The sequence below is a fragment of the Geotrypetes seraphini genome, chromosome 12 (genome assembly GCF_902459505.1).
Source record: "Geotrypetes seraphini chromosome 12, aGeoSer1.1, whole genome shotgun sequence".
Taxonomy (NCBI): domain Eukaryota; kingdom Metazoa; phylum Chordata; class Amphibia; order Gymnophiona; family Dermophiidae; genus Geotrypetes; species Geotrypetes seraphini.
The window spans coordinates 96,536,171-96,550,717 of record NC_047095.1 but is presented as its reverse complement, the minus strand read 5'-3'; the positions used below and the strand labels follow the sequence as shown (position 1 = coordinate 96,550,717).

Here is a 14,547-nt window from a genome sequence, read left to right as displayed (position 1 = left end):
GAATCCTTTTACCACAATCAGCTAAGCAGCTGTGGCAGGGAACCTCCCCACAAAGTCAGCCAGGCAGGAGGGATGCCCACTTCTTGCTGCCCCTGAACCTCCCCCAGAAGTCCCCCAACAGGAAGGATGTCCATTCTCTTCTGCCATTACCTCCCCTAGGCCCCCCAGAGCCACAAATACCTCTCAAAATGGAACTCCCCCTGATACCCTCCCAGGGCTTTAAACCCCCTGACACCTCTAATCATACCCCCAACCCCTCCAACCCCTGTACCTTATATCTGAAGGTCTGGCTGAAGGGATGCTCATAACCTCTGGCCAGCAGGCCTGCCATTCCAAAATGTTCATACAGGTTTAAGTAGTGTATTTTCTAAAATTGCTACTTTGATGCATTGACCATTCACATGTAAGCTATTTGTCTAGAAACAAAAGAGGACTAAACCTCACAAAGGAACAAAATGAAGTGGTGATGAGCCAAGAGATGAACAAAGAAGTCAAGAATCCAGCAGAGTTATAAGAATTTCTTGTTACATCCACATCTCTTACCAATCAAACCATGTACAATAAAATTTGACATTTATGCATGTAAGTTCTGGCAACATGCATTTTAACCAAAAGTAATATCAATATAATTTCCCATCTTAGCCCTGTTTAGTTTCTTATGTCCAATGAACAGTGGCATACCAAGGGGGAAGTGGGGAGGGGCAGTCTACCCTGAGTGCAGACCATGAGGGGGTGCTCCTGGGGTTGGCATCATGGTCCAGGAACTTCACTGCTCTGCCAGCATCAGATCTTCCTCTCTGCCATGTCCTACCTTTGTGAAAACAGGAAATAGGTGAAACCAGAAGAAAGAAAGGCCTGACACTGGCAGAGATCCAAATTAAGGCTGCCGACAAAGATAGAAATCACATACCTCTGGGCCTGCCTTTTAAATCACCAGCAATGGTGGTAGTAACGGGCCTTTGGAGGCAGAACTCTGAACAGGATTCTTGTGGCCCAGCTGCCAGGGCCTTCCCTTTGCCACACCAATGATGACATCACAGAGAAAAGCCCTTGTGGAGCAGGCCACAAACAGCCCATTTTGTGGTGCTTCTAATGGTTGGTTATCACTGCTGTTGCCATTGGATGCCCAAAGGAATATAAAATCTCATGGGGGGCTTGGGGTTGGTTGGGTCCGGAGGTGCTGCACAGGGGGATAGGAGGGAGTGGTAAAAAACTGCTACACAGGGTGGGGGGATAGGAGGGAGGGATAGAATGCTGCTGCACAGGGGTAGAAAGAAGAGAGAGGAAGAAATGTTAGACATGGGCTACAGAAGAGGAAAGGAGTGCAACAAAGATGTAGAAAGGGATGATAGGGGTGAAATGTAGAAATCTTGCATATGGTGGAAGACAGGGATTCATGCATGGAGAAGAGAGAGAGGGAGAACTGTTGGACATAGAGTGGAGGGCAGGGAGAAATAAATATTGCACATGATAATGGAGGAGAGGAAGGGAGAGATGCTGCAAGAAGGGGAATAGGGAGGTTTGACCTAGGGCACAAGGTAGGGAGAGAGAGAGAAGATAGATGGTAGACAGTGGGAAAGAAATATTGGATATGGCAGTAAAAGGGAAGGTACAGAGATAGAAGATGGATGGTGATCATGGAGAAAGAAGAAAACATCAAATGGGCAGGAGACTCTGGCGAGTGAGTTAACAGAATACAAACAGAAACCAGAGCCTGGTACCAAAATGATTTGAATAATAAAGTGACCAGACAACAAAAGGTATTTTCTATTTTGTGATTCCAATATGTCAGGTTTGAAATGTGTATCCTGACAGAGCTGGTGTTAGACAATGAGCATGAGCTAGGACCTAACAGAGGGGTCCTTTTACTAAGGCACGCTAGCCGTTTTAGCACACACTAAATATTAGCAGGCGCTAAATGCTAATGCATCCATTATAGTCTTTGAACGTGTTAGCATTTAGCGCATGCTAAAACAGCTAGTGCGCCTTAGTAACAGGACCCCAGAGAGAGGAAATGTCTTTTATGTTTATTTTTATTTATATCACAGTGCCAGCATGGAGTTGGAGAAGTTGTAACCCTACGTAATATTATATTGTAACACTATGAATGTTAAACTGTAGCCTATTTGGAGCTATCTGGGGAGGATGAATTATAAAAATTAAATAAATAGAATTATTAAAAATATGTTTTATTTTGGGTGGTGTTAAAAAATGATTGGCTCCAGGTGTTACATACCCTAGGTACGCCACTGCCATTGAACATACAGCTAATCTTGAACATTGGGCTGACTGTGTATGAGTTTCAATGCAACTGTGGTACTTACAAAGTTCCTTAATTATTTTAGCTTTCCTTTAACATTCAAGGAAGTTTGTCAATTTATTTTTTTGTGATATACTTCTTGTTATTCCTGTCAGGCCTCAATAGAATAATGTAACACTTGGGGATAAATATGCACCCTAGTAATCCAGAACTAGATGCCAGGATTGCAAATATCTCTACTGCTACCATATACTTGCCTCTGGTGCTCAGATATGTTGGGATGAAAGACACCCAGACACTACAGAAGACCAGCATGCTGAAGGTGATGTGTTTGGCCTCATTGAAACTATTAGGTAGATTTCTTGCTAGAAAAGCTACAATGAAGCTGATACCAGCCAGAAATCCCAGGTAACCCAGAATACAGTAAAATGCAATTGCTGACCCTTCATTACATTCAATTAATATTGTTCCAATTTTTGATTGAATATTTTGTTGTGGGAATGGAGGAGCCGTACCCAACCAGACAAGGCATAGGAGGACTTGAAGAAGAGAACAGAAAAGGACTATAGAGTATGAGACCCTAGAACCCATCCATTTCCGGAACTTGCTTCCAGGCTTAGTGGTCTGGAAAGCCATGACCACAGTAATTGTTTTTGCCAGGACAGAGGAGAGAGAGATGGAGAAAGTTATTCCAAAGGCAGTCTGTCGGAGAATGCAGGTTACTTCCTTTGGGTGGCCTATGAATATCAATGAGCAGAGGAAACAGAGCATGAGGGAGACTAGAAGAATGTAGCTTAGATTCCTGTTATTAGATCTCACAATAGGAGTGTCTCGGTACTTAATGAAGATTCCCAGAATGACAGCAGTGATGAGAAAAAAGAAAATGCTGATAAGCATCAAAACTATTCCTAAAGGTTCTTCATGGGATAGAAAGCTTATCATTTTGGGGATGCAAACATCTCTTTTTTCATTAGGCCATTGGTCCTCTGGGCATCTCATACAGTTGTCCAAATCTGAGAAGAAACAATATTTTCTTAGTATTTATTAAAAACAAACAAACAAAAAAACTTATAGCCTGCCTAAACCTAGGTGGATTCCAAAATACACATATTTTAAAGCACATAAAACACACAATTACGTAAATACAGAAGCATCTTCAACAACATAATCAGAAAAAATATACTACTGCATATCAAAATTCCATATATACTATTGCATAGCATAAAAACCCTTCTATCCATTTAGAAAAGAAAACTTTCATAAATAAATGTGTTTTTAAGAATATCTTATGCTGTTGGAACCCACTACTCATCTACAAATGTCCAGTTATTTCTTTTTCCAAAGAATAGGACCTTCAAGTCATTTCACTTGCTCCCAATTCATTTATGAAAACAATTCAAACTCCTCTTACTGATCTACAAGTGTACTCACTCCACATCCTCTCAATTTCTCTCCTCACTTATCTCCCCATTCTCTCCATATGAACTCCATTCATCAGGCAAGACCCTCCTAATCATACTCTTCTCCACTGCCAAATCCAGACTCTGCCTTTCCATCTTGCTGTGCCGTTTGTATGGAAGAAGCTGCCTGAGCCATTACATCAGGCTTTGTCTCTTGCAGTATTCAAATCCAAGGTAAAAGCCCACTTTTTCAAGGCTGCTTTTAACTCCTAACTCCCACTCAGTGTAAAATTACTTATGTCTTTCCTCTGATCCTCTCTGCAAGGATCTCCCCTGTCTGTCTGTCCTGTCCATCTGTCCAAACTAGATTGTAAGCTCTTTGTAATAGGGTCCATCTATTACATATTAAATGTACAGTGCTGTGTAAGTTTTTCAGCACTTTACAAATGGTAAATAGCAGTACTGGAGCAATTCTTATGATAGAAGAAAAATACCACAAAATTGGTAACATTACAATCAACAGTAGCAACCTCTTTAAACTGGTTAATGACTATCACAAACATCCATGAAGAATCCACATTAACAGCCAACACCCTAGCAGACTTCTTCAACTCCATGATTCAAAAATTAAGATCAACATTACCTACCAGGACCAATCCCCTCGAGCTGTTTCCCATTCTCCCAGACTCCGACATATCTAATCCAGACCCAGGGTCCAGAACAGACCTAAGCTGGAACCAATTCACAACAATCGATTGGCAAACCTTTAACACATACTACAAATATACCAACTCCTTCTGCAAGCTGTACACCTGCCCCCCAAACGTTATGAAAACTGCGCCGACCCACTTCAAAGCCAACATGTTGACATGGGTTAACTTCCTACTATCCGCAGGAAATTTCCCACCAGAGCAAGGTCATATTATGATAACCCCAATCATAAAAAATGTGAAAGAACCACCTAACTTCCCATCTAACTACAGACCGATCGCAAGCATCCCGCTATTCACCAAAATAGCAGAAGGGGTGGTAAAGGCTGAACTCACCGCATACCTGGAAAAATTTAACATCCTAAGCGACAACCAATCGGGCTTTTGCGCGGACCACAGCACCGAAACCATCATAGCCTCCCTACTCGACCACTTGCACACACTCTTTAGTCAGGGCTCAAGAGCCTTGATCTTACAACTCGATCTGAGCAGCGCTTTTGACCTAGTCGACCACAACATTCTCCTAGAATGCCTGGCTCACATCAGCATCTCCGACCAGGTACTCAACTGGTTCCAAGGGTTCCTAAGAAATAGATCCTAAAGGGTAGTCAAGAATGACTCCTTCTCATATAGCTGGGACAACTCCTGCGGTGTTCCGCAGGGCTCCCCCCTGTCCCCCACCCTGTTTAATATCTACCTTGCCTCCCTGGGAAACCTTCTACATAACCCCAAGCTCAAATTTTTCATCTATGCAGATGACATTACATTAGCCATCCCTCTAACCAGTTTCACACCAGAACTACTTGCCTACATTACAAGCATACTCAATCAGATTGAACTCTGGATGCTATCATACAGACTAAAACTAAACGCTGACAAAACTAAATTCTTCCTAGCCACCCCCAAAAACAAAATCAAAGACACCACAATTCAATTGAAAGAAAAGTTTTTTCCCCTCGAACAAACCTTAAAAATACTGGGAGTCAAGCTGGACAAACATTTATCCCTAGAAAATCACACCGATCTCACAATCAGGAAAAGCTTCTCGGTACTCTGGAAACTTCGCACCATAAAAAAATACTTCGATGACACCTCTTTCCACCTACTAGTACAATCCTCCATTCTCAGCATACTGGACTACTGCAATATCATTTACTTGAGCTCCACGAAGAAAACCATCAGGAGACTAAAAATGATCCAGAACACTGCCGTCCACCTCATTTTTGGCCTGAACAAATGGGAACACATCACCCCTTTTTACCACCAACTTCATTGGCTGCCATTTGAATCCAGAGTCCTATTCAAGTTCGCCTGCTTCTGCTACAAAACAGTATTTGGTTTATCGCCAAGGTACATCAATCCTCACTTCAATCTGAATTGCACCAATAAGAAATCCCGCAGAATTCAGCTGTTCGCCTTCCCCTCTCTAAAACTATGTCATCTTAAAAGATTCCTGGACAAAACCTTCGTCTTCCAGGGCTAAGCTGAACCCATGGCTAGCCCAAATAGTACTTGAGGCTCCCACCTACCTCGGCTTCAGAAAATTACTCAAAACTCACCTATTCCGCGAACAGGACCCTTAATCCCCCCTACTCCTGAAATAAAACCTCACCCCCCCTCGTACTGCTCTTCTCCTTCCTTCTTGATCTCTCTCTCTCTTACTTTCTATCCTCACCCTCATCGTTGCTTGAAATTCTGATAAAATGTTGTAAATTTGCGTGTCATCGCGGATCTTAATTAATTGATGTGAACTGCCTAGAACTCGCTGGGTATGGCGGTATACAAGAATAAAATTATTATTATTATTTATTATTATGTTGGATTGTGGTTTGACTTTTCAGAATCAAATAAATGGCTTGGTAGAGTCTTTTTTTATTGTCCTATTTTATCTTTAGAGAGTTACTGTCTCAGTTGGATTGCTAAAATTCTTTATATTGTGGCATTGCACTGAATTAAAAAAAATAGGCTGCAATTGCTTCAAAATATAGCTGAGTGTTTGATTTTTAGAACAACAAAAAAAATGACTGGGTTACTCCTCTTCTGAATCAATTACATTGGTTGAGGACTGAGAAGAGAGTAAATTTTAAATCGGTTAAACTTGGTTTAATGAAGTATTTAACTTTCTCAATAAATAGAGCTAACTCCTAGTATAAACAGTCATTGAGGCACGGCTATTCTATAACCTGATATGGTCATTTGAAATCTTTGATGAATATATCTTTTGAGTTTATAGTAACAAAGGGCTCCTTTTACTAAGGGCTCCTTTTACTAAGGTGCGCTAATGTTTTTAGTGCGCGCTAAAGATTAGCGCACGTTAACCACGTGCTAAATGAAAAATACTAATGCAAGCTCTATGGAGGCATTAGCCTTTAGCTAAGCGCACGAAAAACCGCTAGCGTGCCTTAGTAAAAGGAGCCCTACGGTGCGCTAGCATTTTTAGCACATGCTAACTATACACTAAACAAAATATACTAATGCAAGCTCTATGGAGGCATTAGCCTTTAGCTAAGCGCACGAAAAACCGCTAGCACAACTTAGTAAAAGGAGCCCAAAGTTTTGGAATTATCTTCCAACTACACTAAGAAAAAATTCTTATTATATGTATCTTTGGAAAATTGTTAAAACATTTATTTTAAATTATTGTTAAATTAACAATCACTGTAAGTGTAATATCTGCATGACAATATGCATTAAAGGGTCCTTTTACTAAGGTGCCATAGTCGTTTTAGCACGTGCTAAAAATTAGCATATGCTAAAAGCTAACGCGTGCAAACGCGTCCATTATATCCTATGGAAAAGTTTGGAGATTGGTTAGAGAATTACAACAGAATTTTAGAATACTAAATTGTCCAAAAATTTTGGATATGTCTTCTAAAGAAGTCTTTAAAAAATACTTTTTAGAAAATCTGAAATTTCCTCTGGATAGTATTCTGCCCATAAGGCCTATTATTTGCCTGATACTAAAGTTAACAAGACTGAGGCCCAATTTTACAAAGGTGCACAAAGCTTTTTAGCACGCGTTTAGCGCATGTTAAATCAACATGTGCACTAACCACTATCATGTCCATAGGATAACATGCATGTGTTAGTGTTTGAAGTGTGTTTAATGCATAAAAGCATAGCGCACCTTTGTAAAAGAGGGGGTGAATCAGGAGACTAACTAGTAAATGACGATGGGATTATTGATCAAGTGCAGTCGGTGAAAGATCTACAGGATATTACTGCTATCTTAGAAGACTCTCTCAAGTTAAAGAATGGGCTACACTTATTGTTAATTTTGTTTTTTGAACAAGATTTGAGTTCAGTTATGAAGATTTACTTTAAAAATTGTACGGTTCTTTTTTGTGGACAGAAAATCTGGTTATATCCTGATGTAACAAAATCAACACAGGAGAGACGGAGAGAGGAAACAAGAAAAAAAGGAATTACTTTTTTGTTTGAATATACCTGTAAATGTGTGATTAAAAATTTAGGCTTGAGAAATGTGTTTTTCCAGCCTGAGCTTTTGAGGTCCTTTTTAGATCGTATCTGTTGGTGCTATATCAAGTGAATAGACCAAGGTTAATCTGTCTTAGTTAATTTATTTTGAATTGTTCTTTATTATGAAAGCTTCGTTATTTTTCTAGCTCCTCCCCCTCTATTTGATTGTGGTCTAAGAAAGAGCCTTTATTTCATTGATAATTGCTTCTTTTTTTAAAATCTTTATTCATTTAAAAAACTCACAATAAGTGTAACATAATATACAATCATTTTATACTTTAACATCACTTAATATATCATCAAATTTTAACTCGCATCAAATATCCGCCCTCCCTTATACCCAACAATTATTTATAAGCATAAGAAATCATGAAATATTCCTACCCCCCACCCTACCCTGGACGTGTATGAACAAAAGGGGAAAATTTAATATTTATTCTATGCAGTAATTTGTTAATGGCTCCCAAACATTCCTAAATTTCTTAAAATGCCCTTGCTTTATGACTATTGCACGCTCCATTTTAAAGATTTGGCATAATGAATTCCACCAAAAATTATATTATCCCAGGACAAGCAGGCATGTATTCTCACATATGGGTGACGTCATCCGACGGAGCCCCGATGCGGATGCCTCACAAGCAGACTTGCTTGAAGAAACTAGAAGTTTCAAGTCACCCGCACTGCACATGCGCGAGTGCCTTCCCGCCCAGCACAGGGTGCATCTCCTCAGTTCTTAGTTTCCGCAGAGCCGAGAAGTCCGTCTTTGACTCTCTGCGTTCAACTTTGTTCACTTTTTGCCTTCTCTTCAACCGCGGTTGGTGTATTTTCTTCACGAATCGCTGTTTTATTTTTTTTAGTTTAAAAAAAAAATTTTGGCTTCTTCCGTCCGTTCTCCGGGACAGGCCACTCAGCAGCCCACGAGCTTCGACTTTGCGGCGGCTATTTTTCGGCCTATGTCCCGGCCTGCTACAGGCTTTAAGAAGTGTAGCAAGTGTCAACGCGCGATCTCCCTCATGGACCCTCACAGACGCTGCCTCAAGTGCCTTGGGCCGAAACATCATCCAAGATCATGCCTACCTTGCCAAACACTTCAGCCTCGTGCTTTCAAGCGTCATTGCATTTTGGTGGACAAGCTCTTCGACATGGAGTCTCCGACTGATCCCTCAACTTCAAAGGCGTCTTCGGCCTCGACTTCCATTGAGGCTCCTTCTGCGCCTACTGCTTCCACCTCGAGCCTCATCAAACCTTCATCGTTTGCAGCAGCTCTTGCTTCGACGCCATCTGCTGTATCTTCCCCTGTTTCCTCAGGTCAGATAGCTCAGCAGTTGGTTCCACCAGTGGTGATTAAAGTGTCCAAGACTACTAAGTCGAAACACACTCACACTGCCTCGAAGGAACCTCCAGCCAAGGCAGATGGTCCGGTTTCAGATGCAGATCCATCCTTGCCGGCTTCTTTCCAGACTATATTAGAGAAGCAGTTTCTTCAGTATCTTACTATTATGGGTCCTAAACTGCTTCCTATTATCCTGCCTGGGCATTCAGCAGACTCCCGCGAGGTTGAGCTACTTCCCCTGTCCCAGTCGGAGCTTCCATACTCTTTGCAGGGAGCAGAGTCTCTGCAAGTGTCTTGTCTGCCATCCAAGCACGAAAAGCAAGGAGTAGATTCTCTGTGAGTGCATCGACGAGAATCCTCACACTCTTAGCAAGGAGTAGAGTCTTTGCGAGTGCATCGAGGTTCCTCCTCCAAGCCTCTGCACTTCGATCTATAGCCTCTAGCCCTATTCATACATTGGCATCGGCTGCTTACGTCTCTGAGGCGAAATCTCCTTGATCCTCGAGATCTGGTTCTAGACACAGTTGTCACCACCGTTCGAGGCCTTCATCGAGGCATTCTTCCAGGCGTCATTCTTCACAGGATAAACCATCTTTCTCGAAGCCTCGCTCTACTCCAATCTCGACCAGACCACTGAATCCTCGTTCAAGGTCTCAATGCCGGACCTCGAGGATGTTCTGATCTCGATTGCCTCGTCCAAGTCACCAGGTTCCTTTGATGCTTTTTTCCATGCTGAAGCTTCTTCTTCAAAACAAGCTCCCTCAACATCCTCGAGTCCTTCTCGAGGCAAAGCATTGCCAGATCAGCTATCTTTCTCGTCTTTCCTGCGACAGATGGCTGTAGACTTGGATGTATAATTAGATACTGGCTCCAAATATTCTAAGGAATATCTAGAAATCATGCATCTTCCTCAGCCTCCAGCAGAGTGTCTCAAGCTTCTGCTTCATAAGCTTTTGAACCAGACTTTTGCTCGATGCATGGAGACTACCTTTTCCATACCAGCAGTCCCAGGAAAATTGGACTCGAGGTATAAGACTGTGCATCGCAAGGGATTTGACAACTCAGTTATCTCATCAATCCCTGCTTGTTGAATCTTCCTTGAAGAGATCCCATACTTCCAATGTCTATGTCACAGTTCCTCCTGGAAGGGAGGGGAAAACTATGGACAAATTTGGACGTCGCATCTACCAGAATGCTATGATGTCCTCTAAAGTCCTCAATTATAATTTTTATTTCATCACTTATTTTGAATTTCTTCTTTCTCTTCTACTGAAGTTTTTGGCTTATATGGATAACCACATGCATTTTGAGTTTCAAGAAGTCATTGCTTCTTTCTCTCAGTTACGTCTCCAACTCCTACAATCTTCTTACGATGCCTTTGAGTTGTCTGCCTTAGCGGCTGCTTGCTCTGTGGCTATGCGTTGTCTTGCATGGCTTCGTACCATTGACATGGACTCTAACCTTCAACACCGCTTAGCTAACCTTCCTTGTCAAGGCAACAACCTCTTTGACGAGTCGATAGAGGAAGCCACTAAAAAATTATCTGACCATGAAAAATCATTTGCTTCAATCGTCAGACCTAAACCAAAGCCAGCTCCTGCCAAGCCTGCACGCCCTGCTGTTATCTATCAAAGGCGTTTTGCTCTGAAGCCGGCTCCTTATACTTGCCCTTCTCTGAAAAAACAGCAACCTCAGAAGCAACAGAAATCCCAACTTTCTGCTGTACCTAAGGCTTCTCAGCCTTTTTGACTGTTTAAAACAGAGCATTACCTCCACCATTCTGTCTCTGTCATTTTTTTCCCCCCATAGGAGGTCGTCTCCATCATTTTTACAACCGATGGACGTTAATTATATCCGACCTCTGGGTACTTACCATCATCAGGGAAGGATACTCTCTCCATTTCACTCAGGTTCCACCAGAGCTTCCTCCAAGAGAGTATTCTTCCAATCCATCCCAGACCGCCCTTCTTCTTCAGGAAGCTCAAGCTCTGCTTCATCTCCATGACATCAAACCAGTTCCCTTGGAACAGCAGAACGGGGGTTTTTACTCCCGTTACTTCCTTGTTCCGAAGAAGACGGGCGATTTGCGACCCATTCTGGATCTAAGGGCTCTCAACAAATTTCTAGTCAAAGAAAAGTTTTGAATGTTGTCCCTGGCATCCCTTTATCCCCTTCTTGAGCAGAACGATTGGTTATGCTCTCTGGATCTCAAGGAGGCCTACACTCATATTCCCATTCATCCGGCCTCCCATCAATACCTCAGATTTCGGGTGGGGAATCTGCACTATCAATACAGAGTACTACCTTTCGGCCTGGCCTCGTCTCCCAGAGTTTTCACCAAGTGCCTGGTAGTGGTAGCGGCAGCTCTAAGGAATCATGGTCTTCAGGTATTTCCTTACCTCGATGACTGGCTCATCAAAGATTCCACATCTCAAGGGGTTATTGTAGCGACCCAACGGACTGCCTGGTTCCTACAAAGTTTGGGATTGAAAATCAACTTTCCCAAATCTCAACTTCAGCCCTCACAGAATCTACACACACTGTCCAACTCAGAGCATTCCTTCCACAACAACGTCTGGAAACACTTCTTCAACTCTGTCACAAAGTGTCTTTCCGCTCTTCCATCTCAGTGAGACACATGATGGTACTTCTGGGTCAGATGGCCTCCACAGTACATGTGACTCCTTTTGCCAGACTTCACCTCAAAATCCCTCAGTGGACCCTGGCATCTCAATGGACGCAGGTTTGCGATCCTCTTTCTCGACACATCACAGTCACTCCTTCTTTGAAGCAGTCTCTCCATTGGTGGATGCTCTCTTCCAATCTTTCCAGAGGCTTGCTTTTTCAAATTCCCCCTCATCAGAAGGTCCTCACGACAGACTCTTCGACCTACGCTTGGGGCGCTCATCTCAATGGTCTCCATACTCAAGGCCTCTGGACCAGTACAGATCGTCAATGTCATATCAATCAGTTGGAACTCAGAGCGATCCTCAGAGCTCTCCATGCTTTTCAACATCTACTTCACGACACAGTAGTCCTCGTCCGCACAGACAACCAGGTCGCCATGTATTATGTCAACAAACAAAGATGGACAGGGTCTGCCTCCCTTTGTCAAAAAGCTCTGGAAGTTTGGACCTGGGCAATCCGCCACAACACCTTCCTCAAAGCAGTCTACATTCAAAGGGCGAAGAATTGCTTGTTGGACAACTTGAGTCATCTCCTGCAACTTCATGAATGGACACTCCATTCCTCTCCTCTTCATCACATTTTTTCACAGTGGGGAACCCCTCAGATATAACTCTTTGCAGCTCCCCACAACTACAAACTGCCTCAGTTCTCCTCCAGGATATACTCCCCTCACCGCCTCGAGGCAGATGCTTTTCTTCTGGAATGGACGAATCTCTTCCTCTATGCATTCCCTCCATTCCCTCTCATTCTCAAGACTCTGGTCAAGTTGAAGAACGATCATGCCACCATGATTCTCATCGCTCCTTGGTGGGCGAGACAACCCTGGTACTCCCTTATACTTCAACTCAGCAGCAGGGAGTCATACCTTCTACCAGTTTTTCCATCTCTGCTTACACAGAGTCAGGGATCTCTACACCTGACAGCCTGGTACCTCTCAACATAACCCCTCTTCAGTTTTCTCAATCCGTAAGAGACGTTTTAGAAGCTTCTAGAAAGCTTACAACTAGACAATGCTATCAGCAAAAATGGACTAGATTTTCTACATGGTGTTTTTCTCATCATAAGGAGCCTCAGCATTCCTCCTTATCTTGGACTACCTGTTGCACTTATCCAATTCTGGCCTCAAGTCTACATCTATCCGAGTCCATCTCAGTGCAATTGCGGCTTTCAATCAGCCTATTGAAGGGAAACCCCTCTCTGCTCATCCGGTGGTTTCCAGATTCATGAAAGGAATTTTCAATGTCAAACCTCCTCTCAAACCACCTCCTGTGGTTTGGGATCTCAATGTTGTCCTTACTCAACTCATGAAGCCTCCATTTGAACCAATGGATAAGGCTCATCTAAAGTATCTCACTTGGAAGGTGGTATTTCTCATTGCTCTCACTTCTGCTCGATGAGTCAGTGAGCTGCAAGCTTTAGTCACTGACCCACCATTCATGGTGTTCCATCATGACAAAGTGGTTCTTCGTACTCATCCAAAATTCCTACCTAAAGTGGTTTCAGAATTTCATCTCAACCAATCCATCGTCCTTCCAGTATTTTTTCCTAAGCCTCATTCTCAACATGGAGAATCAGCTCTTCATACTCTGGACTGTAAACGTGCTTTGGCCTTCTACTTGGAATGCACCAAACCACACAGAACTGCTCCTCAACATTTTGTTTCTTTCGACCCCAATAAGTTGGGACATCCAATTTCTAAGCGCACCATCTCCAACTGGACGGCAGCTTGTATCTCATTCTGCTATGCCCAGGCTCGATTACCCCTTCACAATAAAGTCAAAGCCCATAAAGTCAGAGCAATGGCAGCTTCAGTAGCTTTCCTCAGATTTACACCTATTGAGGAAATTTGAGGTCCTTGGTTCATACCTTCACTTCTCACTATTGTCTGGATACTTTCTCCATATGGGATGGACAGTTTGGCCAAACAGTATTACAAAAATTATTCTCCTAAATTGCCAACACTCCCACCATCCCATTCTGGTTAGCTTGGAGGTCACCCATTTGTGAGAATACCTGCTTGTTTGTCCTGGGATAAAGCACAGTTACTTACCGTAACAGGTTTTATCCAGGGACAGCAGGTAGCTATTCTCACAGTTCACCCACCTCCCCTGGTTGGCTTCTCTGTTAGCTATCTGAACTGAGGAGATGTGCCCTGTGCTGGGCGGGAAGGCACTCGCACATGCGCGGTGCGGGCGACTCGAAACTTCTAGTTTCTTCAAGCAAGTCTGCTTGTGAGACGTCCGCATCGGGGCTCCGTCAGATGGCGTCACCCATATGTGAGAATAGCTGCCTGCCGTCCCTGGATAACACTTGTTACGGTAAGTAACTGTGCTATTCAGTCTATCCCAGTTACTCATAATTTGTTGTATGGCAACCTCTGTCATGATGAGCGAGATTTGACTCAGCTCTCATGGAAGTACAAAATACCACAGTCTCATATGATAATGCCACCAGATTTTCCAGTAGAATATTTACTTGGCCCTAAATGGATTTCCAAAAACTAAGTATCAATGGGCATTAGAATAGTAAATGATCCAATGTCCCACCTTCAAGATGACAGTGCCAACATCTATTAGACTTAGAGCTATCTAATTTCTGTAAATGAACTGGAGTCCAAACTGCTCTTTGTAACAGGAAAAACCAAGTTTGTGTCATAGATGCCGACGCCGTATATCT

General features: G+C 42.8%; 1 protein-coding gene across 1 annotated transcript in view; it reads right to left on the bottom strand.

Annotated features, from left to right (window-relative positions):
• Positions 1-2,377: 2,377 nt before the first annotated feature.
• LOC117346145 (vomeronasal type-2 receptor 26-like) overlaps positions 2,378-14,547 on the bottom strand; it is a 119,908-nt gene continuing 107,738 nt past the window's right edge. Inside the window, exon 8 of the mRNA XM_033915547.1 lies at positions 2,378-3,273. Coding sequence (XP_033771438.1) covers positions 2,378-3,273 — 896 coding nt within the window. The remainder of the gene's footprint in view (positions 3,274-14,547) is intronic.